This window comes from Stegastes partitus, unplaced genomic scaffold (assembly GCF_000690725.1).
Source record: "Stegastes partitus isolate 25-593 unplaced genomic scaffold, Stegastes_partitus-1.0.2 Scaffold521, whole genome shotgun sequence".
Taxonomy (NCBI): domain Eukaryota; kingdom Metazoa; phylum Chordata; class Actinopteri; family Pomacentridae; genus Stegastes; species Stegastes partitus.
The window spans coordinates 282,849-310,366 of record NW_007578252.1 but is presented as its reverse complement, the minus strand read 5'-3'; the positions used below and the strand labels follow the sequence as shown (position 1 = coordinate 310,366).

The 27,518-nt window shown below is 43.1% G+C and overlaps 1 protein-coding gene across 1 annotated transcript; it reads left to right on the top strand.

Annotated features, from left to right (window-relative positions):
• The first annotated feature begins 555 nt into the window (after positions 1 to 555).
• Positions 556 to 27,450, top strand: LOC103361657 (nipped-B-like protein B). Its single transcript, XM_008287794.1, has 47 exons — positions 556 to 649; positions 1,810 to 1,958; positions 3,046 to 3,211; positions 4,356 to 4,456; positions 7,480 to 7,588; positions 7,674 to 7,822; positions 8,037 to 8,167; positions 8,262 to 8,352; positions 8,491 to 9,015; positions 9,105 to 10,670; positions 11,008 to 11,124; positions 11,285 to 11,467; positions 12,411 to 12,482; positions 12,589 to 12,678; positions 12,762 to 12,862; positions 12,960 to 13,046; positions 13,131 to 13,362; positions 13,733 to 13,884; positions 13,983 to 14,063; positions 14,149 to 14,249; positions 14,368 to 14,497; positions 14,937 to 15,019; positions 15,217 to 15,349; positions 15,446 to 15,589; positions 15,687 to 15,773; positions 15,982 to 16,199; positions 16,290 to 16,392; positions 16,486 to 16,584; positions 17,122 to 17,268; positions 17,746 to 17,880; positions 18,234 to 18,332; positions 18,434 to 18,487; positions 18,590 to 18,698; positions 18,804 to 18,940; positions 19,157 to 19,297; positions 19,398 to 19,491; positions 20,143 to 20,297; positions 20,384 to 20,474; positions 21,260 to 21,433; positions 21,531 to 21,721; positions 21,865 to 21,972; positions 22,327 to 22,527; positions 22,645 to 22,791; positions 22,920 to 23,281; positions 23,364 to 23,538; positions 24,163 to 24,351; positions 26,416 to 27,450. Exons 2-47 carry the CDS (start codon positions 1,895 to 1,897, stop codon positions 26,773 to 26,775), a joined length of 8,184 nt encoding a protein of 2,727 aa, XP_008286016.1. The 5' UTR covers positions 556 to 649; positions 1,810 to 1,894; the 3' UTR covers positions 26,776 to 27,450.
• Positions 27,451 to 27,518: the final 68 nt, after the last annotated feature.

The window sequence follows — 27,518 nt, the reverse complement described above, 5'->3', positions numbered from 1 at the left end:
GTTAGTGCAGCATAATGTGGTGACAAAGTGTAGTTGTGTTAACAGAAGAACAGGATTTTTATTATGATGTATTTTTTTGAAAAGCTCATAATAAAGGTTGGTAGCATCTCCACATGAGGGAGCTTTTAATGACTCCTCTCATTTTGAAGGTGAGAGATGGGAAGACTGCCAATGGATCCCCCCTTTTTCCTTTCATCCCCCTATTGTTGTCCTCTCCCCCCCTAAAAAAAAAAAAAAAAAAAAGAGCTGGTACCCTCAGACCTCCAGTAAAGCGGCTGTAAACGGCTGATCTCGCCCCCTCCAAGAAGATCGCGGTTAGGACAGAAGCCCCCCCGGTAGTCCCGTCGGTCGTGTCGTCGCTGTTCCTCGGAGGAGCTGTTTGAACGGTGGGACGGAGAGGGAGCTAGAGACTCTTCTCCGGCTCCAGCTGCCATCCTACTCCTGCTCCTCCCCCTCCTCCTCCTCCTCCTCCTCCTCCTCCACCACCACCACCTCCTCCTCCACCAGAACCACTTCTCTTTCTCATCACATCCAGAGGTAAATAAGATAGATCCAACAGCAACAGCCTCCTTTCCCGGCCAGATTTGTTTACCTCCCTGCGCCCATTCAGACAGCCGCTGGGAACCATTATCGGAACCAGCCAAAGGGGGTAATTCTGATTTGTGATGGGGTCTTTTTTTTTTTTTTGCTTTGTACCCCCTGCCTCCTTGGCGTCGGGTCGGGGTTACGCTTCCTTAGGCAAGTCCGAGGTCCACTTTGTGAGCTTGGAGATGCATCCGTGAAGGCCAATGCGAGTGTGAGGTTAAAATCCGAGCCGATACGCGACCTATGTGGCAAAAAAAGAGCGACACAGAGTGAGCAAGCCTCGGCTAACTGGCTTTGATGCACTCCTGGTGATGCTAGCTAAGGCAAGTTACAGATAAGGCTATACCTAGCCAGTTAGCATACATTAGCCGCATCTCCAGTTGTTGCTAGCCGGCTAACAGCGAGTTCATTTTAGTCACTTTCACAGACGTCGCTGCGCTGCTTTTCTCCCTAGCAAGCGTCGAAACCGGCGAAATAATAACGACAGAGTAATAATATAGTCACAACTGTTGTCAAAACGAGCTAACGTGGCTGTTACGAGTTCGGACAATCCCGGGGAATCTTAACCGACACTGTTAACAAAAGAAGAATTTGAGACACAACTAGCTAACAGTAAGAAGGTTTTGTGTGTTGTCTTTGGCTTGTGTTTGGTGTGTTTCGGCTAAAACGAGCGTAAAAGCCGAGGCAAGCCATCTTTCGAGGGCTAGAGATGCGAGAGACACACAAACACACACAGACAGAATCGTTTCAACTTTTTATCAGTAATCATATCAGGGTTTTGTCACCACCCGGCTGTGCTGCCAGTGCACGACCTGCTGCCTTCCTATGATGGCAGCTAACATTGTTCATTGCTTGTGTGTTTTTGCTTTTTATTTGAAAGCCTTGGTCAGATCGCAGCTAAAATGCATGCACTGAAGGTGTGTATTTACAGAGGACCAGGGGAGGAGGAGGAGGAGGAAGGGGGGAACCAGGAAACAAGATGGGTTTCTCACCAGAACCTTCAATCAATAACTGATACAGGCATGCCCAGGCTTGCTGTAGGGCCTGTACACACTGTCAGAGGTCCAGCTATAATAATGCCCACTCATGAGCTGACACACTTTTGAATCCCCCCCACCCACTTCAGAGGATGCACACTCTGGATCTACTTCTTAATCCTGATAGTATTGGGGATGAGCGAACGTGCTTTACGAATGCTTTCTTACCACTTTTCTGTCTTTGCAGCACTTTGGAGATGTGACGAACGGGAAGAGATTGGTGATATTGAGCAGCCTGTGCATTCACGCGACCCCTTGACCTCATCTTCAGCATGAATGGTGATATGCCTCATGTTCCCATCACTACTCTTGCTGGAATTGCTAGCCTAACAGACTGTAAGTACAACTTTATCTTTTTATTTCTTCAGTCGAAACACCGACATTCAGGCTAAGATGTGGCTAAACTTTGGATTGCTTGATTGCCAAACAGGTCAAAATTTACTCCTAGTTGGGCTGAAAGATTTTGGGAAAATTGTGATAGATATTGTGGCGGCGAGGCTCCAGCCCCCTGCGACCCTATTGAGGATGAAGTATAGATAATGGATGGATGGATGGATGGATACTGTGGCAGCGATTTCATTTTCGATAACCTTTTTTTAACATTTAATCTTCAGTTTGATGTTTATTACAAATCCATAGAACTACCACACAAAACACGACCGCCACACAGTTTGTGAAACCACTGACGCAACAGTTTAAACCCTGCGTCAAGCATGCTACATACTCTCAAGTGCAACCTTTGCAATTTTCCTGGTTGCAAATAGGGATTTGAAATCAATTAACTGCTCAGCCCAAGCACGTAGCCACACCAGAAGCTACATGCTAGTAATTGTAATGCTTCTCACAGCTGATGATTTCAGGATGGACAGAGGTGAAATGGCTTATGTTTCTATGGACGGGACCAGACTTTCAATTTAAAAAAATAACAAAAGAACACATACTAAAGCAGTGGAGCGTTATGCATATCACATAGGTGTGATTTATTGTAAAAATATTGGATTTAATGGCATTAGATTGTAGAAGTGTACCTTATATAGCGGCACCTTGATAAATGTTGAGCTTAATGGACTTTCTTCACTCTGATGTGAAGGATTTTTGTGGATTTGTTGGATCCATAGACGGCATGTTTATCACACTGTTATGGCTTCTTTTTTTTAGTCATGCTTGGCATATATTCTTAGGTCTTTACATTGTTTTCTATTTCATTCTAACTGTACATTTGAGAGTAAAATCAGTTAACGAAACTGTCAAAAAAGATCTTGTTGACATTTGCTTCTGCGTCAAGTGAGCTAGTTACATGCCTTCACTTTTTATATCCTCACATTCAAAGATAATTTTCTGCTTTTTTTTTAAGGATTACTGCCCGTCTTACTTCCTACTCTGATCCTCTAAACCTCACCTATCTTTCATATTGTCCTTTTAGTGTTAAACCAGCTGCCTTTGCCCTCTCCTCTCCCTGCCACCACCGCTAAGAGTCTGCTCTACAATGGAAGGATCTCCGAAGAGGTCAGCAGCCTGCTGGTGTGTCGAGATGAGAACCTGGTGACTCAGCTGGCACACAGCCTCAACCAGGTCTCCACTGAACACATGTGAGTTTCATTCGTTTTAAGACTTGGAAAAGAAATCATTTCTATGACAGTGTGATGGAAGTGCATTTCAAAGTGTTGTTGCGCCGTAATAGCGTCACTGTTGCTTCAGCAGTGACGCTGCGCCTTGTGCAGCTTTAAAAGTCTCATATTGTGCCTCTTTCAGCAAATTAATGAAAGTCTCCTACAACGTGTCTTTCAATTTTTCATCTAAAAAAAATACAAAGATAGTTTCTAACTGTATAACAGCATCATCACTGTATAACTTCTGGTTTTAGTCCTGTTCTGAACAGACTTTGTCAGTGTCTTTGCTCCCCTTCAGGAAGAAAACTCTCTTTGTATCTGTAATTGAAATCAGTTGACTGTACATGAGCTGACAGATGTGAACTTTCCCTCTGAGCGATTACTTTCCATGGAATTACAGTTCGCAGCATCGCCATTGTTTTTAATGTATGTGAGCAGTGTTGCAGTGATAAAATCAATAGTTCAACGGTGCAGACAAGTGCTTGGAAGTTTCTATGAAATGACTGCTTTGTAACATGTCGTCCTAATGGGCTGTGTTTCAGCCACGATTTCCTACTCATTCCGTTGTCTGACTATGAAAACATAGCATGTAAATATGTACGGCTTTATTAGATGCTGGGGGTGCATGAGGACTCTTGTGTTCACTCTCAACAGCAGGACATTTTGTGGCAGAGACATTTCAGAGTTAGCAGCTGTAGAAAGTAAAATAATCTTGCGGACTGTGAGGCAGCTGCTCCATCTGAATGGCTCACCTCGGAAGCAGCAGCATGCAGTGAGGAGGAAAGTTTATGCAAATTTTTACTTTGTCGACTGTTAGTTCATCAGTTATACCAACTAAACAAAATTCTGATTCACTTTTAAAGCTGGGATGAGAAGAATTCTAGAGAAATGGAATAAAAATGGATTTCCAGCATATGGGACCTTTAATATCAAAGATCCTATTACTGCCACTGCTTTACCAGAGAGGTCAGCATGTACTTTGGTTTGTCAGAAACACGAACAGCGGGTGCACACTGTGTTGGAAACAGAAAAGGAATCGTAACACACTAGTTCTACATTTAGGTCAATGAGCAGCTTTTGCCTGTGAAGTGACTTGTGGTCTGTTCTGCTGTTTGCTTTCCAGAGAGTTGAAGGACAACTTGGGGAACGATGAACCTGAGGGTGACATGCCAATGCTTCTACAAACTCTGCTGTCCAGGAACCCCAAAATCTTCAGGGACAAAAGTAAGCTAGCCCAGTACCAGGTTTTGAGGGGGGGGTGGTAAGATGGAGACGCTGAGACATTTCTGTAGCCTCTGCAGTCGGGCTCCGTGCTCGCTCTCCTCCCTGGTTGTACCTTTTGTTTCTGCTGAATTATTCACCTGAGCATTTCCTAGGTCAGATGCACTACTTATGCTTAGTTTCACCACATTAGTGGTTCCCACACCGGAGGGCACAGCCACTGCAGGGGGAAAACGTGAGGTGAAACTAAAATGACTAGAGCCTTTACATAACAAACATTTTGGCTTCTATTATCGCAGCATTGCATTGCACTAATTACTGGAACTGAGTCATCATTAATGTTGTTTAATCTGTCTTGTGTTTTTTTCTGCTACAATAAGAAAAAGCTTATTTTTTTTTTGCCTTTCAAAGAGAGGAAAAAGTTTGGCAACAGCTCTATAATATTGTTTACTCTTGCGTAGCTGAGATGTTTGTTCGATTATAATGTTAGGTTGGAATTTCAAAGTTATTGTTCGGTAAATATAGGCCTAGTCTTGTTATTTTGTTTTATCTCAAGGATCAATGCTAACACTAAATACGGATAATTATGTTGCCTCGTCGAGTTCAGAGACTGGAAACAGGCAAACATAAGCCCGGCCGAGTTAAAAGTGAAACAACATGCACGCCTTTTAGAATTTAGTAATAGTAAGCTTATGCACGTAAACAACTATGTCCGCTAAGCGACTCTAGATCTTTCACTGCTGCATGTAGTATTTTAGTTAAACTAGATTAAAGGGACAGTTTCTCAAATGTAATGGAAAAAAACAACATGTTTTATTCACCATCCAGCCACACAGCATATATTGTCATCAGTTTTCAGTGGTGCTATTCATAATGAAACTTGTTCACAGCTTTCTCAGCGGAGTTTTTCCTGATTCATTCCTATTGCATTGTATTGGCAGTATAAATCTAGCAGATGGATTTCTTAAAACCACAGGGCACACCTTGGTTTTCTTGGCTGATTTAAACAAGGTGGTGTGAGTATTTTTTAAACTGCTGATCTACTGGCATTTTTAAGAACAGCCATCTCCAGGGTTTACAGAGAATGGTGAGATGAATATGAAAAAAAAAAAAAGCATCCAGTGAGGAGCGATGGTGGAGGTCTGAGAAGAATGGCCAGAATGGTTAAAACTGAAGGAAAGGCGTCAATAATAAAAATACCAGCTTGTTACAAGCAAGCAAAAGCATCAGCAACATGTAGGACCTTGAAGAAGATGGACTACAGTGGGGGCTTGTACGCTTAAAAAGCATGGATCCATCCTGACTTGTATCAACAATTCAGTGGTAGTGGTGTGGGGGGATATTTCCTAAGAACACTAATAGGAATTCAGCTTCACTTAAACAGCCTAAGAAAGTCAATGTGTTTGTCCTGTTATGACCACAGTGTACCCATCCTCTAAAGCAGGGGTGGGCAATCCTGGTCCTCGAGGGCCACAGTCCTGCATGTTTTCGATGCTTCCTTCTTCCAACACACCTGATTCAAATGATCAGGATCGTTTTCAGGCTTCTGCAGAGCTTGATGATGAGCTGATCATTTGAATCAGGTGTGATGGAAGAGGAAAACATCTAAAACATGCAGGATTGTGGCCCTCGAGGACCAGGATTGCCCACCCCTGCGCTTTCAGCAAGCTAAAACACCATGACCCATATCATCTCAGTGCTCATATGGCCTCCACAGCCACTAGATCTCAACCCAATAGGAAACTTCTGGGATGTGGTGCAGTAATCATGTGACGCTATCACGTCAATATGGGCCAAAATCTCTGCCACGAAGAACTTACGAGGGTCTGAAGGCAACTCCGCACCAGCAGGGTGTACCTAATAAACTGGCCATAAACATCCATACTAACTTGCTTTTCATTATCATTATTTGTGCTAAAGAGGAAAAAGGAGATAGAAGCTTTTTTTTACAGTGGCAAAGCTGGAAGTGCTTGCAACTGTAAAATAAACATTAGTCAAGGAGTAAACCACAAGTATTTGTGGTAGTTACCGCACTCAACTCATAAGCATGTCTTACCAGTCAATCTTTTATTAATAGTGATGCATGAGCCTAATGAAACCCATAAGTGCAGCAAGTTACTTTGTCATAGTTTGTGGCGCTTTAACCAGCAGTAGTAGGAACTTCTGATCCAGTAAAATGCTGCTCCAAAGACGTTTGCAATTGTCATCTGAAAGGATGCACATAAAGAATGGAAACGACTTTGCACCTTAGTTAGATCCTTCTTCACCACTTTGAACCTTAAATTGTTTTTGTGATTTTTATATTTTTTTTCCAGAAAGTATACAAGATTAAACTCACAATCCAATGACAAATGTTTGGGCATTTTGCACAACCCCATGATATAAGATGATTATCCCATTATTAGTGCTGTGATACTATGTTATATCTAATGCAGACACCATCTCTAACTATATCCTCAAAAATGACCATAGATAGTTGAACTTAAAAGATTTTATTAGGTGCATCTTATATACTGGTCAATGTATTTTGCATCATTGTATTATGTAAGGGGCTGCACGGTGGGGCGGTTGTTAGCACCGTTGCCTCGCAGGAAGAAGGTCACCGGTTTGTGCTCCGGTGAAGACATCTTTCTGTGTGGAGTTTGCATGTTCTCCCCGTGCAGCGTGGGTTCTCTCCGGGTCCTTCCACACAGTCCAAAAACATGTTGAGGTTAATTGGTGATTCTAAATTGTCCGTAGGTGTGAATGTGAGTGTGCTTGGTTGTCTGTCTCTAAGTGTAGCCCTGTGATAGACTGGTTACCTGTCCAGGTGTCCCCTGCCTTCACCCTGAGTCAGCTGGGATAGGCTCCAGCCCCCCACGACCCTAGTGAGGGTTAAGCGGTGTATAGATGATGGATGGATGTATTATGTAAATATGTAACATTACCACACAGGCTTAGAGTGGTACCAGTATTGTGACTGAATACAACGGTTTGGTCCTTGTTTGTATATCCTTAACGTTTTACTTTTTATCTTCATCTCTTAGGTGTGATGCAGCAGCCAATGATGCAGCAGTATAAGATTTCTCAAAACCAGGTCCATGGGAGTCCAGCATCAAACTATCAGCAAACCACTGTCCCTCAAAGCCCCTCCGGGTAAAGCAGTGCCACCTTACTGTTAGATGATGAAGACGCAGATGGGTCTGTACTTCTGCTAAGTCTGCTTCTTCCTCTTTCACAGATGCTTTGCATCCCCACAGTCCGGATCGGGTTCTCGGTTCGTACCCCAGCAGAACAGCCCCATACCGAGTCCGTACACCCCTCAGAGTCCTGCAGACTACATGCAGTACAATCCACCCAGTTATTCTCAGCACCAGCAGACTCAGCAAGGTAAGGACAAAGTCTGGTGAAGAGAAAAATTTCATTAGCAGCTTGTCACACCTGTTTTAGGAATGAAGGCAAACAGCAGTCTGACATGATCTTACTGCAGCACGGTAAAACTAAAGCTCTCTGTAAAGGTGGGATAAAGTGTAACCAGTAGATGTGAGGCATTGCCTATTACAACCAAAATTAACTGGATATTTCATTCCGTTCTCTGTTTTAGTTGCTGGTGGTGTGAGGAATATCCATGACAACAAAGTCTCTGGACAGCTATCAAGTAATTCATCCAATCACGATGGGAGACTCGGCTCAGACGAAGACTATATGAACGTGGCTCACAGACTGGGAAATGAGGTAATGCAGACTATCGAGATATCTTGACCTGGACCTCAGCAGACACTGACTGACCATAAAAAAAGTAATAGATAAATGCCTTATGTTCCAACAGGAGAACAACTCCTCCACGAAGGCTGCTGCATTTTCAGTTAAATCTCCACAATCTGCGTGTTCCCCTGCTGGGAGTGAAGAGATGAGAAAAAGTAAGCTGACTTAGCAACAAGTTAATTCTTCTTCATTTTGTGGAATCAAACAGAATACACCACCGTACAGTTTATTCTTTGCCGAGGCTTTTTCTCTGGTGATCCCTTTTCCTCTTAACGTTTTCCGTGTTTCGGCAGGGTCCAGACCTCCTCTCATCATGCACTCTCCTCCGCCCGATGTGCCACGAGGCGCAGCACCCGACCTCCTCCTCACCTCGGCCGACCGCAAAAAGAGGCTGAAGGAGAGGGGCAAAGAAGAAAATGAGCAGATGGACAAAAATGCCTTGTATGACATAGTTAGCTCTCCATCAAAAGACTCGTCCAGGCTGACTTTAAAACTGTCTCGAGTGAAAGTTCCAGACATGGATCAGTCTGAAGAACTTCCCCTTAGGGCACATATGGAGTCAGACCATGAAAAGGTTATGATGAATAATAATAATAATCAGTTGTCAAGGACTTCCCAGGACTTTTCGCACAAGTTCGGGGCAGAGGAGCAGGCGAACTGTCAGCAGGCTGCCGTGCGTTCGAACACCAAGGAGACTGGAGTCATCACTGGAGTGGTTTTTGACGATGCTGAGATAGACGCGATTGCAGAAATTGAGAGAATAGAACGCGAGTCAGCCAGTGAGAGAGAACGATGGTCCAAAGAAGTCCAGGATAAAGGTGAGTATCTGTGCCTTCTTGCAATTATTTTTTGCATGCAAGGTTGTTTGTACTCGGGAGAGGCTAAGCTACAGTGTTCTTTATTGCAGACAAACCACTTAAGAAACGGAAGCAAGACTCGTATCCTCAGGAACCCGGAGCAGAAGCAAGCGAGGGGCCGACTGTACACGGGAGCGGCGGTATCAGCAAGCTGACACCCAAGAAGACGAATGCTGCTAGTAATGGTGCCACTCGGCCGGCTCTGATGGTCAGTATTGATCTGCAGCAGGCCGGCAGAGTAATCGGGCAGCCTGTGGTGGTCTTGGAAGCGCCGCAGATGTGCGAGGATCACCTTCGCCGCCTGAAGTCAAACACTGACGGAAAGGTCAATAAAGCTGTTGATAGCAGACCCGGGATCATCAAACAGCACACCGACACCCCCCAGAAGTCTGGCACTGATGGGCAGCCGGAAACTCACAAGCAGAAGCAGGAGAGCCGACGCGAATCCAAACACAGACACGACAACAAAGCCGACGGAGGCAAGGCGGACTCCGATGACAGACGGCCAGACGCGCCACGGCAGAAACACGACAAGCATTCGGACTCGCGCCACAAAGAGGAGAAGAACCACAACAGTCACCGATCACATGTCAGCAGACCTGAGACTCCGAAAACCGCGAGCAAGGCGGAGCGCATCTCCAAACATGGAGAAGAGAAGAGCAGGGATAAAGAAAGGGATAAGGACAGAGATAGACACAGGGACAAAGAAAGAGACAAGGACAAAGAAAAAGACAGGGACAAAGAAAGAGACAGGGACAAAGAAAGAGACAGGGACAAAGAACGAGACAAGGACAAAGAACGAGACAGGGACAAAGAAAGAGACAAGGACAAAGAACGAGACAGGGACAAAGAAAGAGACAAGGACAAAGAACGAGAGAAGGACAAAGAACGAGACAGGGACAAAGACAAACACAGAGACTTAGATAGAGACAAAGACAGAGATAAAGATAGAGACAAAGACAGGGAAAAGAATAGAGACAAAGACAGGGAAAGAGACAAAGATAGAGACAGGGATAAAGACAGAGACAGGGATAGAGACAGAGACAGGGATAAAGACAGAGACAGGGATAGAGACAGAGACAGGGAGAAGAAACACAAGACGTTGTCAAAAGAAAACTGCAACAAAACCTCACCTGACCAGCATACTAAAGCTGACATCTCTAGGCTGAAGCAAGATGGAAGCAGAAAATCAGCTGACCTCAACGGTCGACAGAGGACCAGCGTTCCAACTTCCCAAAATAAGGAGCAAAGGACAAGTGGGGACGGCTGCCAAGCCGGAAGCAAACGTCAATCTTTTGAGACCAAACCTAGCGAGTTCCCCTCGTACCTGCTGGGTGGAAAGTCAGGAAGTCTGAAGAACTTTGTGATTCCCAAATTGAAACGAGATGGAAAAGAGAAAGAACCCCAACCTGCCAGTAAACCGGTGGAGAGCTGGAGCGAACCGCGAGTGAGGCTGGAGAGAGTGTCGCTGATAGAGAACCTAAACAAAGGAGCCAAACCCGTTGTGGTGGTGAAGAAACTCAGCATCGATGAGGTAAAAAAGATGATCAAAGAAAGCAGGAATGCACACAGCTCCAAATCCAGGACCTGGTCCTCCTTTGACAAAGCAGGAAGAGGTATGATCTTTCTTCTTATGGGTTTACTTTTTTGGGAGCTCTAATCCTGTAATGCTGACACTCTGCTTTTTATGTGTTATTGACGCTCTTTGTTCAATACTGACCAAAATATACTACTGGATGTTCACACATAATCTCCTTTGGCTTTATTAAAAATGTACTGACAACTGTACAGGATGTCTATGTGCAGTCTTAACGTCTCTGAAATTTAAGTTTTCATAATAGTTGCTATCAAAGTCATTAATCCAGAAGGATAGCGCAGAAATAATGAGTTGTGCCTTCTCTTGAAGTATAGTTGAGTCTTTGCTCAAAGATCCATCACCTCTTGTGCTTACAGAGACATCGTTTGAGAAGACACACAAGCGGAGCCACAGTATGATCAGTAAGAAATCCAAATATGCTGAGCTGGATTCATCAGATGAAGATGGGGATGGCGACAACTCTGATACCGAGAGTGAGTAGTAAACCTTAAGAATTTATCATCATTCTACATAAATATCAGAGTGCTACAAGATGTGTGAAAAGACTGAAAACATGTAAATATTATATACGTATTTATTAAAGGGAAAAAAAGTGCTTAAAATTCCTTACGAAGTGCTCTGTTATTGTTTCAGTTGCAAGGAAAAAGCACAAGAAAGACCACGACAAGACCTGGAAGCACGAGGAGAGGAGAGGCTCTGGAGACCACCGGCGTAGTGGAGGTTCTCACAATGCTCGTCGGGGGTCTGGTAGCCGTCATCGTGATTATAGACAAGAAGATTCGGATGAAGGCTCTCCGCCACCGAGCCTCAGTGATGGTGAGATTTCTTTGCGCGTTCTCAGGGGTCTGATCACCGATATTTAGAACTGATAAACATTTGCAGTAAAAATGACAATCTTTGAAGTAAAAATTTAGAATAACACAAATTTCAACACAAAACTTTGTTGTTTATTTATGTTTTACATATATGTAAGTAAAAGAAAACTTCTCAGCATTTTTCCTTCAGAGTTGATTTGCTGTTTTGATGTTTAACCGATCAGATAGTGCTGCTGGGTGGGACATGGCTCGAGACCATGAAGGCAGCTGGACAGGTCACCAGTCTATCACAGGGCTACACTTAGAGACAGACAACCAAGCACACTCACATTCACACCTACGGACAATTTAGAATCACCAATTAACCTCAACATGTTTTTGGACTGTGTGGGAGGAAGCTGGAGAAGCTGTAGAGAACCCACACTGCATGGGGTTCTCTCTGGGTTCACGCAGAAAGATCCCAGGTGTCCTCAGCGGGACGCGAACCAGCGACCTTCTAGCTGTGAGGCAACGGTGCTAATCACTGTTCCACCTTTCAGCTCCAAAGCAGCACTTTTAAAAATTTATTTGTTTTAATGAAAATTAGTTTTGAAAAAATAACAATTGTGAGAATTGGCCAAACCAGTATTCGATCAATCTCCAGTAGACGGTCTCGACAGTGTTTTGATTTTCAAGTATTTGTAACTTTGAATGAAAAAGTACACAGTAGAAAAAAACGCAATTTGTGTCAAACAGTGGAAATTGTGATTCTTATTTTTTGACAGCTGTCATTCAGATTACTGTCATTTGAAATCTTCAGTCAGGCCAGTCCCTGGGGTAGTTTAATTACCACATTTAAGTCTTTCTCTATCAATTAGCGACTACTTGACTGTTGATTGCTGCCGTCAGTGATTTGGCTAATGTTGTTGTGCTTTTTCTTTTTTGGTTGTGTTTTTTTTGTTCAGTTGCCAAAAGACTGAAGAAAAAGGAGAAACAGAAGAACAGGAAATCGTACGATTCCAAGCTGACATCGGAAGGTATTGATTTGCCACTTGGAAAACTTCTCAAATACTAATGGATTTCACTCTAACAGGAAAAACCTACGTGTTCGTATTAACGGATTTGTTTGTATTGCTTTGACAGAAATGATGGATTCTTCCACATTTAAGAGATTTTCGTCCAGCGTGGACAACATTCTTGACAACCTCGAGGACGTCGACCTCACTGCTGCAGGTAAACATTAAGTGCTGCTCGGGTACCGAACCTAAAGACATTTGCTGAGTTGAAAAACATCATCATTCTGTGTCCTCAAACAGATGACGATGAGATACCTCAAGAGATCCTGCTTGGAAAGCAACAGCTGAGCGAGCTAGGCAGCGATTCTGCTAAACTGAAAGCTATGGGCATCTTTAACAAGGTGAGAAGACTTTGGCAGTGTCACATAGTTAAACTCAGACAACTGTTGTAAAGACCATCAATGCATAGTACGGTTAATATAACTTGTTTTTTGACAGTTTTCGTCTGATAAACTGGTGAAGGTCTTGAATATCCTGGAGAAGAACATTCAGGACAGCGTCAAACTTTCCACATTGATGAATCACGTGAGTAGCCATCCTGACATTACTGATGTTGTGAAATCTAAGAAGGCAATTTCTTTTAATCCTTACTATTAAACTTATTTGCAGGGTAATGATTCCATGGACGAGGAGCGGCTGTGGCGTGACCTCATCATGGAGCGGGTGACCAAGTCTGCTGATGCCTGTTTGACTGCACTCAACATAATGACATCTCCACACATGCCCAAGGCGGTCTATATAGAGGATGTGATTGAGAGGGTGTTGCAGTACACCAAATTCCATCTGCAAAACTCTCTGTACCCTCAGTATGACCCCGTCTACAGAGTGGATCCCCATGGAGGTCAGCCACAGTTTATTCTTTTTCTAAGATGTTCCACAAATTTTGCAACGATCTTAATTTCACGTGTGTGAAGTTTACATTAACCAGTCGTTTAAATCCTTAAGAACACTTGAATGTTAGAACTAGAAGCAGTTGCAATACCTTAAGGGATTCACATAAAAAAAAAAATACATCTACCGCTTCCTGAATCTTTATTAGCTGAAGTTGAAACCCATTTTAATTTTTTAAAATGAGACATGCTGCTCATATTTCCTGATGTGAGCCCCTGAAGTTGTAAAATTTCTGCCAAATATCCGACAGGTTCAAACGCATCGCTTCTGCAGTTTAAAATGTGTTTTTTTTTGTATATGCTCTTATCTTCCTCACCCAGGTGGCATGCATACTTCAAAGTCCAAGAGAGCAAAGTGTTCCACCCACAAACAGAAGGTGGTAGTCATGCTCTACAACAAAGTATGCGATATTATCAGCAACATCTCGGAGCTCCTTGACATCCAGCTGCTCACCGACACCACAATTCTCCAGGTGCGATTGAGATTCTGGGCGGATATCATTCAAATTCGTGACCTCGCATCGCTGTTGAGCTCTTATCGTGTCCGACTGCTCTCTTGCCCACTTTTTAGGTGTCCACTCTCGGCATAACGCCATTTTTCGTGGAGAATGTCAGTGAGCTGCAGTTATGTGCCATCACACTAGTGACAGCAGTAAGTGGAAATAAGTTGGGTTGTTCTGTTTCCAGCATGATGTCTCTGCTGCTGTAGTTTGATTTAATGCTTCGTCTTTCCTCAGGTGTTCTCTCGTTACGAGAAGCACAGGCAGCTCATTCTTGAGGAGATCTTCACCTCCCTGGCCAGACTGCCGACTACTAAACGCAGCCTCAGGAACTTTAGGTAACCACAACTTGAGTAAACATTTTCTCAGCGAAATGATATAAAACAACAATCAATGATTGAATCCCACCGTGCTGCTCAGTAAACCCAAGAATACTAATGCCTCATACCCCCTCAGGCTAAACAGCAGCGATTCGGATGGAGAGCCCTTGTACATCCAGATGGTCACAGCTCTCGTTCTTCAGCTCATCCAGTGTGTTGTTCACCTTCCTTCTGAGAGAGACACAGAGGAGGAGCATCATAAGAAGGTAACCACCAAAGACTTCAGCTACTTTTCTCAGAAAATAATATTTTGATTCAGAAGTGGGCTGCAGGGTGGTGCAGTTGGTTAGCACTGTTGCCTCGCAGCAAGAAGGTTGCCGGTTCGTGTCCCGGTGAGGACACCCGGGATCTTTCTGTGTGGAGTTTGCATGTTCTCCCCGTGCAGCGTGGGTTCTCTCCGGGTTCTCCAGCTTCCTCCCACAAGGTCCAAAAACATGTTGAGGCTAATTGGTGATTCTAAATTGTCCGTAGGTGTGAATGTGAGTGTGCTTGGTTGTCTGTAAGTGTAACCCTGTGATAGACTGGTGACCTGTCCTAAGTCAACTGGGATAGACTGCAGCCCCTCGTGAGGATTAAGCGGTGTATAGATAATAGATGGATGGATGGAAGTTGTTTTCATCTTGGATACTTTTTTCTTTTTTCCAGGTGGATAGAGATGTCTTCATTACAAACTCTTACGAAACTGCAATGAGGACAGCTCAGAACTTCCTGTCAGTGTTTCTGAAGAAGTAAGTCATTATTTCTGCTCTCATTAAACAACAAGACACGACAGTTGTTGTTAACCTCGAGCCGTATTCTGCAGCTCTGTTGCGACAACTCTGAGTGTCATTGCACAATATATCTGCTTCTGCTGTGGAATAGGCTGTAATATCAACTTGTTCAATGTTCAGAAATATATTACAAGACTGTATTCTGTATGTTTCAGGTGCGGCAGTAAACAGGGAGAGGAGGACTACAGGCCTCTGTTTGAGAACTTTGTCCACGACCTACTGTCTACAGTCAACAAGCCTGAGTGGCCTGCAGCTGAACTGCTACTCAGTTTGTTGGGTCGGCTGTTGGTGAGTAGATTCATTCACTCCAGATGCATCCTCACAAAAGCAGCTGTGGATGTTTGTGTTCATTGTGGCATTTCTTTTGCGTGCCTTGCATCCCAGGTGCACCAGTTCAGCAACAAGCAGACAGAAATGGCGCTCAGGGTGGCATCGCTGGACTACCTCGGCACTGTCGCTTCTCGCCTGCGTAAAGATGCTGTCACGAGCAAGATGGACCAAAAGGCTATCGACCGCATCCTCAGAGAGGTAGGCTAGATAATTACGCAATCAATTTAACAGATGTAAACTGACGGAGGCGTTGAACTGCATTTGAGATGCTTGTGGCGTGTTGGTCTCCTTCCAGATCCAAGGCAGTGATGAAACACAGCAACTCCAGAAGGCTTTGTTAGACTTCCTAGATCAGAACATTGAGACAGACCCAGCTTTAGTGGTGAGTGTTTCATCTTCATACTTTAAGAATTATGGACACAATTAGATTTACTTCCACATACTCCTGCTGGTTGAACATCTTAAATGGTTGCCATTGAGATACTTTTGGTAGAAACGTTGACTAAACTGGTTTCCTTGCTTTGAAAATGTAGTTACATTCTATTATATGCCTTATAATGTTCATTTTTTGTTGTATTTGTTTCTTAAAGTTTGCCAGAAAGTTTTACATAGCCCAGTGGTTCAGGGACACTACAAGCGAGGCAGAAAAAGCTATGAAATCCCAAAATGAGCTCGATGAGGACCTGAAAGGTCGACATCATTCCAAGGATCTTGATTCAACTGGGGAGATTATGCAGAAGGCAGAGGCAAGGAAGAAATTCCTCCGCAAGGCTATCAAGGCTTCACCATCTCATTTCAGTTCTCTGAGGTAAATCCCGCTTCAGTCTGGATCATTGTACTACTTTGCTGTTTGACTTGTTCTCCCATCCTCATATCAAACTGTGCTCTTGTCTTTCAGGATCAACTCTGACACGGTGGACTATGAGGACTCCTGTCTGATTGTCAGATATCTGGCCTCTATGAGGCCATTTGCACAGAGCTTTGATATTTATTTATCACAGGTAAAAGGAATAATTAAACATAAACATGCGTGAGGTGTTGCATTTGGATCAGCTCTGTCTAATTTTCTCTCTGTCTTCGTGTCTTCGATGTAGATTCTGAGAGTGCTGGGTGAGAGCGCCATTGCAGTCAGAACTAAAGCCATGAAGTGTCTGTCTGAGGTGGTGGCTGTGGATCCTAGTATTCTGGCAAGGGTGAGTTATTCTTACTTCGCTCCTGCATACACCTTATCTGCACAGAAGGTGTTTCAGCTTTGTTTTTTCAGGCGCTAGTCTCATGTGTGTTGGATAGAACAGACACTCTTCCTTTAATCAGTCCACCTGTCTGCACAGGCAGCGTAAGATGTGCATTTCACTGAAGCTATGCGCCCATAAACGCAGCGTAAAGCATATTTTCTTTATGCTTTAGGTCTGTTTTGCTGTATTTTATGCACATAACAGTATTGTGTGTTGGGCTCTAAGTGTGTCCAAGATGTGGGTGACCTACCAGCCAGTGTTGTGCCTCAACGCCTCTTGTGTATATTGTGTATACGACAACGAGCGCTGGAGCTGCTAATGCGGCTTTGCTAACATGCAGCTCATGCTACACCTACATATGGCTTTAGGCCACTGGTTGGATGGTTAAAGGACTGTCTGTTTTTTGTTTTTTTGTTTCTTTTTTTTTTTACACAAAAAAAGCAGCCATAAGTGATTTTTTCTGTGCTTGACTAATCTCCCATCTGTGTTTCTCAGCTGGATATGCAGCGGGGGGTTCATTGTCGCCTCATGGACAACTCCACCAGCGTGCGAGAGGCAGCTGTGGAGCTTCTTGGCCGTTTCGTGCTGAGTCGACCTGAGCTCATTGAGCAGTACTACGACATGCTGATTGAACGAATATTGGTAAATTCTTATGCTTTTCTAATCACTGACATTTTTTATACGCATTGAACCCTAGTTTGTACTGATTTGGTCACATCGTGTGCTCTACTGTTGGCTTGTGGAAAAACAAGGCAGTCATAAGTCAGACTGAAGTGTAACTTTGCCCTTGACTTCGACAACCTCTGGCCGAAAAGTTCATTTAAAGTGCACAAGTTCAGCTAAGGTTAAATCATCTTTTCCCCACAGTGCCACCTAAAGATGAAATGAAAAAGTGCAGCTATTTGGCAGTTGAAAGTGTGTTCTGAAAGCAGCTATTTGAGGAACGTGTTTGTTTTGCCACTTTGCTTTAAGCTTTTTTGTTTGTCCTTCATTGACATGTTTTATTTTCCATTTTCCCATTTCCACTGGATACACGACAGTTTCCCATTTTGATCAATTAAGCACAAAAAGGCCTTTTGTATTTGCTTTCTAATGAGCTGTCTCTTTGCCTTTACACAGGACACGGGTATCAGTGTGAGAAAAAGGGTCATTAAGATCTTGAGGGACATTTGCCTGGAGCAGCCAGACTTCCACAAGATCACCGAGATGTGTGTCAAGATGATCCGGAGGGTCAACGATGAAGAAGGGATCAAGGTTTGTGTTTGTTTGTATGTGAATGCCTTTCACAAGAGGAATGTATGAAGAGTTCATTTGCAAAAAACAGATAACTCCATCTTCACAAACCTTCAGAAAAAACACTTTGCATTGTCTACCTGAGACAGTATCAATCAAACTTAAGTTATCTGTATTTTTGTCATTTCTATTGAGTCAAATCCACTCAACTTCAGTTTGATTGATGTTATCTCAAGCAAACAACAAAACAAGTTTTCTGAAACTCTACAAAAATGAAGTTATCTGTTTTTGTAAATGAACTCTTCATATGTTTTTCATATACTCTTCATATGTTTATATACATTTTATACACCGTAACATCTTTTCCGATGCAGAAACTGGTGAATGAGACATTCCAGAAGCTCTGGTTCTCCCCGACACCCAGTCATGACAAAAATGCCCTGACCAGAAAGATCCTGAACATCACAGACGTGGTGGGTACTTTTCAGACTTGCAAGAATTTCTGAACCGTCATTTAAATAAGCAACATTTTGATTTCTGAGATAATTTGACTGGTGTTTTGGTTCAATCCCAGGTGTCGGCATGTAAAGACTCAGGTTATGACTGGTTTGAGCAGCTTCTCCAGAATGTGAGTTGTTTCATTCCTGTGATTCTTGATCTCTTGGCAGCTGTTTGCCTGCTTTTATTGTCGAGAATCTCATTTAACTCCTGTATTGCTGTAAACTTGTAGCTGCTAAAATCAGAAGAAGATGCTTCATACAAACCTGCCAAGAAGGCCTGTGTTCAGTTGGTGGACAATCTAGTGGAGCATATACTGAAATATGAGGAGTCTCTTGCAGGTAAGTGCAAACTTTATTGTGTGTCTCTTTACAAAACCCTGATTGTACTGTCAATGCATTAAATGTTACTTTGCTGTGACGGTGTTTTCTGTGTTTGTGTCTCAGACTGTGAGGACAAAGGGGTCAGCTCAGGTCGTCTGGTAGCGTGCATCACCACTCTCTACCTGTTTAGTAAAATCAGAGCACAGTTGATGGTCAAACATGCCATGACTATGCAGCCCTACCTGACCACCAAGTGCAATGTAAGTACCGTGTCAGATTTGCATCTGCCTCAACCTAAGAGGAATCGTTTCTGTTCAGACTGGCTACCCACAGGACAGAAATTAACATGGCTAACTCTTATGTTGTGCAATAGGACCACCTGGTGGCAGCCAAATGAAAACACAAGCATGATTGAACACAAAGTCCAGCTAAACTTATACTTCTACGGTGCAGCTCTCATGTGTCTTTTGTTTCAGACTCAGAATGACTTCATGGTCATTTGTAACGTGGCCAAGATCCTGGAGCTGGTGGTGCCTCTGATGGAGCACCCAAGTGAAACCTTCCTGACTACCATAGAAGAAGACCTGATGAAGCTCATCATCAAATACGGCATGACGGTCAGTGTCGCTCACAGCTCTCGCCGATAGCTCTCAGAAACATAAACAGCATGAATGTGAAATGTCTGCTCTGAGCTGACTTGTCGTGTCTGCTCCTCAGGTTGTACAACACTGTGTGAGCTGTCTTGGTGCTGTCGTGAACAAGGTCACACACAACTACAAGTTTGTTTGGGCTTGTTTTAATCGGTACTATGGTAAGGATTGTGTACATGCACTATAACTTAAATAATACTTCCATTTTATGAATTTATTGCATTTTTATTAAATGCATTTGTACTTTGTTTTTTAGTTACTTTGTCCACATATTTGAATCATTTGATAGCATAGCTGAAGCTGAGGTGCATGAAGAAGTTACAGAAAATGCTGATGACATCTTAGAATTAGATATCTTTGTGCTGCTGTCATTATTTGATGAATTAATGTAGCAGGTGGGTAAGTGATAGAATACTGATTGAGTAAAAAAAGGGCACATTTTCCCACAAATAATAAAAATTGAAAGAATAATTCAATTGATCAACTTCAAATTATTATTTTTATTACATTAATGTATGATTTTTCCCCTCTTTTACTAAAATGTTCTTATACAATGATGTGTGGTTGCTCCAAAATTAAAATTCATAGTAAAATAAACAAATAGAAATGGACAATAAAAATATAGAACTTTATCTTGGTCAATTTCAAATTAGATTATGAATTCAGAGCTCATGATACTGAACAATGAACACACCCCAAATCCCGTTTTAGTGTCCACATGTGTTGTAGTTTTAAGTATGCAAAGAAAAAAAGCAACAGTTGTTTTTTTTAAGTTTTTATTTAATTAGTGTAATTCATTTTTTATTTTACAGGAGCTCTGGCTAAACTCAAGACCCAGCACCAGGAGGACTCCAGCAGCGCCACTCTGGCTGCTAACAAACCCACTCTCCTGCGCTCGCTGTTCACTGTGGGGGCTCTCTGTCGACACTTTGATTTTGACCAGGAAGAGTTCAAGGGCACCAACAAGGTAAACTTTGCTTTATTGTCGTGTGTAGCACTGCGGTAGGTTCTTTAGTCATTGCTGACACGTGTTGTCTCCTCTTTGCCTTCTAGATTATCATCAAGGACAAAGTGTTGGAGCTCCTGCTGTACTTCACCACTCATGAGGATGAGGAGGTCCAGATAAAGGCCATCATCGGTCTAGGTATGTTGCATCAGAACTCAAAAAGTTGTTTTGTCACTACAGGAACTTGTGGAATTCTTTTAAGGTGGCCTGAAATGGAAAGTTTAGAAAAGAATCTAAAATACACCAACATTTTAATGACGTAAACATTGATCAGGAGCATTTAATTGTTAACCTGTTTAAATTAAAGTTCATTCTAGTCGAACACTGAACACACAGCAAATAGTGTCTGACATTTGTTGTATGAACTCAAAAAACAAAAACAGTAATTGTTTGTGCATGTTCCCACTGCAAGACCTGTAGAACCTCTTTCAGGGACATTTTTAAGGAGGGGATAAAAAAAAACCCGGTACCTCTGAACAACCCTAACAGAACTGTTTTCAGAGAAGAGAATCCTGATTGGTTAAATGTGGAGAGAAACAATGAGTGCCATTTTTTTCAGTCTCCTCCACTCTAACTTCACCATCAACAGCGTAAAATTCCCCTTTTAGGTTAACACAACAGGCACACTATTGTTCTATTTCCTATGTGCTCGTAGACCAGGAGTCGATGTTGCTTTTAAAGCTGCCGGATCCTGCACTGCCATGGAAACAAAGGTTATAAGGGCTGATTAGGGAGCTGTACTTGTAAAAAATGTTCATACCAGCCCACGCCTGCTTCAATTTCCTGCAGCGGAGATCCACCTTAATATAAAATGCAAGTCCTGTATTTATACTGATTGTACACAGCTCTATTTATAGGTGTATTAACTTACCTGCAACTTGTCTGAGTAATTACATCCATATTTAAATGCCCACTCTGCCCAGGCTTCCAGTTCATCATGCACCCAGAGCTCATGTTTGTACAAGACGTGAAGGTTCTGTACAACAACACGCTGTCAGACGAGAGCAGTTTGGTCAGCTTGAAGATCCAGGTGCTCAAAAATCTGCAGACATACCTGCAGGAGGAAGACTCTCGGATGCAAGAGGCCGACCGTGAATGTGAGTTTTAACAAATCCGTCACACTACGCCAAATGTTGTGTCATGTTGTGCAGAACATCCAGAGACTCATCGGGCTGGTGGTTTTTCTTTTTTCAGGGAAGAACCAAGCCAAGCAGGAGGATCTAAAGGAAATGGGGGACATCTCATCAGGCATGAGCAGCTCCATCATGCAGATTTACCTGAAGCAGGTGCTGGAGTCCTTCTTCCACTCACAATCCACCGTTCGCCACTTTGCCCTGAGCGTCATCACGCTGACTCTCAGCCAGGGCCTCATCCATCCTGTGCAGGTGAGCTCACAATCACCACTTAAATACAGTTTATGGTTTATTTTTAAGGAAGATCTCTGTGGGATTTTCATTTATCTCCTGTTGACGTTATCTACTATTTTGAATACAACTTAAGCCACAGATTTGGAATCATTGTTTTCCAGTGTGTGCCCTACTTGATTGCCATGGGAACGGACCCGGAGCCAACCATGAAGAACAAGGCCGATCAACAGCTGGTGGAGATCGACAAGAAGTATTCAGGCTTCATCCACGTGAGTGGGCTGCTGGGTTGTGATAACGAGAACGGCTGTGAAAGTGTAAAATACGGTGGTTTGCTTTAACTCTAGCTGTGGGAAGTGGTGTGTAGGTTTAGTTAGAAACACAGTTTAGGGTGTAAAGAAGAATGTAACTCTGAAGAATTTTGCACACTGCTCAGACATTTCATTTCATTTGATCAAATTTTGTGCTTTATTTTTTTTAAATAAAAAAATATACTACAATTTAGCTCTGACGTTAGACTGTAAACTACTTAAAAGCTATCAAAAGATTGTATTTAGTTGGAGGGATTTCCAATATTGTCATTTATCTGCATGCATAATGACTTACATCTCCCTTTTTGTTCACAGATGAAGGCTGTTGCAGGACTGAAGATGTCTTTCCAGGTGCAACAGGCCATAAATGGAGCCAGCAAGGCCGTGGTCCGAGGTTTTCGTCATGACGACTCAGACTCGGCTCTCTGCTCCCACCTCTACACCATGGTCCGTGGAAACCGACAACACAGACGGGCTTTCCTCCTGTCCCTGCTCAACCTGTTCGACGACAGCTCTGTACGTTCACTCTTCTTCTTTGATGTTGGTTTGTGTATCTGTGCCCTCAGAAAGTAGACAAACTGGTCCTTGACAGTTCATTTAAATGCTGATGTGCGTTTCATTTGTCACCTGCAGAAAACAGGGGTGAACATGCTGCTGTTCATAGCAGACAACTTGGCCTGCTTCCCTTACCAGACCCAGGAGGAGCCTCTTTTCATCATGCATCATGTAGACATTACTCTGTCCGTCTCTGGCAGCAACCTGCTCCAGTCCTTCAAAGAGGTAAAGCACGACTTTGCTACTCCTGCTATCTACTTTGGTTTATCAGCAGATGAAAACCAAACCTTGTTTAATACATCCGCTGTACAATCTACCTGTGTTTGAGTCATTTTGTTGTTTCGTCTGCGCAGTGTTTACGGAAGGAGCCTGTCAGGCATGAAAAGAAGATGAAGACGAAAAAGAAGAAGAAGAAGAAGCACCATCATTCGCGGAGGAAGAAGTACAGCTCCGATGAGGACGATGACGAAGACGACGACGATGACGAGAGCAGTAGCAAATCCAGTAGCAGCGATGAGGACGACGAAGCGGTCCGCAGGCGGAAGAAATCCGTGCTTTCTGATTCTGACTCTGACGTGGAAGACGAAGACGCGGTGATGGACCGTCTGCCTGAAAACCCCACCCCTCTGCTGGAGTTCGCCAGTGCGTCGCAGGGCATCCTGCTGCTGCTGGTGCTCAAACAGCATCTGAAGAATCTGTACGGCTTCTCAGACAGGTAGAAAATTCCACCGGACACATCTTTTAACTAACTCCTTGTCGTTTATGTGACACAAGCTTAACTGGGCATTTCGTTACAGCAAAATCCAGAAGTATTCACCAACGGAGTCTGCCAAAGTATACGACAAGGCAGTGAACAGGAAATCGAAGGTGCACTTCAACCCTGGTCAGACACTGGATTACCTGAAGAGCGATTTCGCCAACACGGATCTCAGCTACGAGACCAAGAGGAACATCGTGAAACAGTATTTGGATGTAAGCATTCTGTTGGTCTATGTATTATCTCAGCTTTGGCTATATAGTAGACAAAATGTGTGTTTGTTAGTGTGTCGAATACAGTATGTGTCCTGATATCTAGGCCATGTCCTGACATGAAATCTTCTTGGACTTAAAGCTGAGTAGGCTTTTCTTTTTTGGCATCATGAACTAGGCTTCCACACCTCCTATTAGCTCTGGTTTCAGGCTTTAAAAATCTTGACAGGAGACTTGAGCAAACCTTTTAACCCAGATTAGATATTATAAAGAGCAACAAAGACTACATAGGGAGTGTGATGTGATGTTGCAGTGGGTCAGATACAGGAGTCACACTGAGTAGAATGAGGTCAGATCCTGGGCAAAGTCACAAGTACTTAATACCTTTTAGCCTGAGTAGTTTTGAGGTGGGACAGAGAGAGAGGGGGGAGCTTCAAAATCTGGTCTTTTTATTTCGTTTTTTTGTGCCTTTTCCAGATTTGTGCTTACCCCGAGCTTTAAATTCCCCATTTCAGTTCCCCACTGCTGTCTGACACATTTGTAAACCAAATAATAACCTTTGAGTCACCTGGAAATAATCCTATCAAGAAACTATCAACTCAAGTTTTACTACCTTTTATCTCCTAGTTCAAAGTACTGATGGAGCACTTGGATCGCGATGAAGAGGAAGAGGAAGGCGAAGCAAATGCCAACGCCAGAAACAAAGCCATTACTTCGCTGCTGAGGGGCCCAAAACCCCGGAACCACAACCACAGCAATCACGCCGCTCCGGTGGAGTCGGATGAGGAGGAGAGCGAGGACGACGACCCCCCTGCGGTAAGAATTTTTAAAACTGCTTCAATATAAAATGTTTTTTTCCACACTTTTTAGCACTGTGCATGCATTGGGGAGCTAATGTGTTTGTCACATTCACTGTAGAAGGCACCTAGATCAGGGATTCCCCAACTTTTCAGCCTGTGACCCCCAAAATAACTGTGCTGTAGCTCTCACTGTCTCAGGAGGTGGTTGAAGCTTACAAAGGTTGCATGCAGCCGCAATAGGGTTATCTAGTCACGACATAATGGCAACACAAGAGAACATAACAGCCTTAAAAAAAACATGATATTATGTCATAGTAGCTTAATATAGGCTAGTACTGGAATAAATCGATCAAAAGAATCTACTAGTATGAACTGTAGTGCTGAGTAAACATGCATGTAGCAGCAGCAGCAGACTCCTCGGTGATGTCTGTGTTTAGTAAACAGCATTTAACTACTGTTTTTACAACAGTTGTGGCTAAAATATGCCATTTTTAATTGTTTTTCTGCACTCCTGATCCCCACTGACATCCCACCACTGACATAGATGAGCCATTTTTTTTCTATTGCTTTGGTAAAAGGTGACAAAAAAATGTCAGATGTAGTGCGAGGGTTCAGTAGGATCGGGATCCAAAAAAGCAACAGAGGGTTAGGTGGTTAGAAAAGAGGGATTTATTCAGGCTGCAGGGAAACAAGGGACACTGGGACGCGTGAGGGTAGCCGAGTTAAGGAGGGAAATCCAGGAGAGGTTCCAAGAGGGACCGGGAGGCAGAACGGGTGAGGCTGGAGCTCGGCTGCAGAAGCTGGGCTGGGGAAGGCTTCGATCCGTCGGGGAGGTTCTGGTAGCAAACGCAGACTAAGGTAGAAGTAAGACAAAGCAAGTTTCTCAAAGTTTCTAAGCAGACTGGCTGGAGGAGAATCCACTGGCGCTGGAGCACAGGTGGAGGCAGGCTTTATCCAGCGCTGATGAGAGATGAGCCTTAGGTGTGGGGGAGAGTGAGCGCGACCTCTCCCGACCAAAAACCCCACCCAGCCTGAAAAACACTAGCAGCCAGCAACAACCACAGGAACATACACTAAACAGTGTTTCACAATAAATGCACAAAAACTCAGATCACCACATGTAGATGTCTTAGAATTTGGAAGTGTCTTTATACACAAAGTGATGGATCTGCATTCAGTTTCATTTACCTACACACACACACACACACACACACACACACACACACACACACAAATGCTGTAAATGATTATATGGGTTTCTTTGGCAGGGCGGGTTGACTCAGGAGTATCTGGTCCAGACACATTCACAGGGGTGTAAAAATACAACATAATATAATGCTGTACTCAGATAAATGACAGTAGAATTGCTTCAACACCACAAATCTTAAAAGGCAGAACTGTATGCTCAGCCATTGTTAACCATAGATATATACAATAAAGGCTAGATGTCTCATCCGCGCTGTCGGCCAATGGAATCACACAGCCACACTGGCGGCCATCTTGGTACGGTCCGCTCGCTCACCCATAACATTGTGTTGTAGGGGTGCACGTACTTTTTAAATAAGCATAACTTGCTCAATTTTCTACCGATTTTCAAATAGTTTGGTTTGTTATAAACGTCAGAGGTGTAGCTATAACACTGCACTTAGGGATAATTGTGTTACACTCTCACGGCCAGCAACAATTAGTATTTTAATTATTTTGTGTTTGTATTTTTGTAATTTGAATTGTAGCCACATTAATAACGTTTGTAAGAAACCAAACTGTTTGTAAATCCATCAAGATTTCAGCGAGTTAAGAGTATTTGCGTTGATGCAGATCACTCACCTTCCACCACAGGTTCCACCAGAGAGCTGCCCCGTATCAAGATGGCCGAAGGGTGATCCCGTTTGAAACGCCACCTTAAGACATCTAGTCTTTATTATATATATCTATGGTTTTAAAGAGATATTGATGATGTGTCACTTCCTGGTTTCCACGTCTACATATATTGTAGCTCATGCGCTGTATTGTCTGTGAGAACTCTGTTAGACGCCACCTTCCAGAAAGACAACTAACTCTCTGCCACTTTCATCCTCAGCGAAAACCAAGGAAAGGCGGGGATTCTGCGGAGGATTCAGGTCACATGAATGAGACGGTGGAGGCCATGGATGTAATTGCCATCTGCTGTCCCAAATACAAAGACAGGCCACAGATCGCCAGAGTCATCCAGAAGACCAAGAGCGGCTACAGTATACACTGGATGACCGGAACTTACTCCGGACCCTGGTCTGTGGCAAAGAAACGGGACGGTCGCAAAAAGGTGCCTTGGGTCGACAATATCAAGGAGTCGGACATTATTTACAAGAAAATCTCCTTGACAAGCGGACAGAAGCTCTCGAACAAAGTGGCACAGACGTTACGGGCGCTTTACGCCGCCAAGGAGGGGACTAAGAGCTAATCTCCCTTCACAGCCCGGATCTACGGATCCAATATGTTACATACAGAGAGAAAGTGAAACCTCTTTAGATTTAAGGCCCTGTTGGAAGAAAAAAAAAAAAAAAAGTATTGTGAACACTGATCTGTTAAAACACAGATAATGTTAAACAGGAGAAAAACACGAGAAGGAAATGTTTGGGAAAACATTGTGTGGGAGTTCCTTCGCTGTTGTGCAGCAACTCGGTTGTTTGATTTTTACTCCCACTGTATTGTATCATAGTTTAACTAAAAAAAAAAACATGTTTATACCTGAACATAATTCTGTAAAAAAAAGAAAAAAAATTAAAGTGAATGTTGGAAATTAGTGTATTGATGATGTTCTTAATAAAGTGTTTTTGGAATTTAAACTAGCACCAGATGGATTTATTCACTTGACCTGAGCTTCAACAACTTTTAACCTTCTTTATTTTTCTCTCTTGTTTTAAACCTTTTGTTGTTTACCCCCCTCCACTGTGTAATCGACTATCTTTCATATAATTTATTTATGTTCGAAGCAGTGCGGTATCTGTGCCTATGCTGTTTTTAATATAGATTTTGATGTTATAGAGCACAGAGCAACAACACAAAGTGATCCCCCCCTCTCCTCCTCCTCAGCTCTTCTTTTGGAACAAATACTGCAATAAATTTTTCTTACGTCTTTGTTACTTGTTTGTACTTTTTTTTCAGAGTCAGCACTTTTTTTTTTTGTTTGCCTCTGCTATGGTT

Excerpts from the sequence above, each read along its gene's own strand:
- LOC103361657 (XM_008287794.1), top strand. The coding sequence starts at position 1,895 with ATGAATGGTGATATGCCTCATGTTCCCATCACTACTCTTGCTGGAATT. Across the intron at positions 8,353-8,490 it reads GAGTGAAGAGATGAGAAAAA|GGTCCAGACCTCCTCTCATC; the intron begins GTAAGCTGACTT and ends GTGTTTCGGCAG. Across the intron at positions 11,468-12,410 it reads GCCACCGAGCCTCAGTGATG|TTGCCAAAAGACTGAAGAAA; the intron begins GTGAGATTTCTT and ends TTTTTTGTTCAG.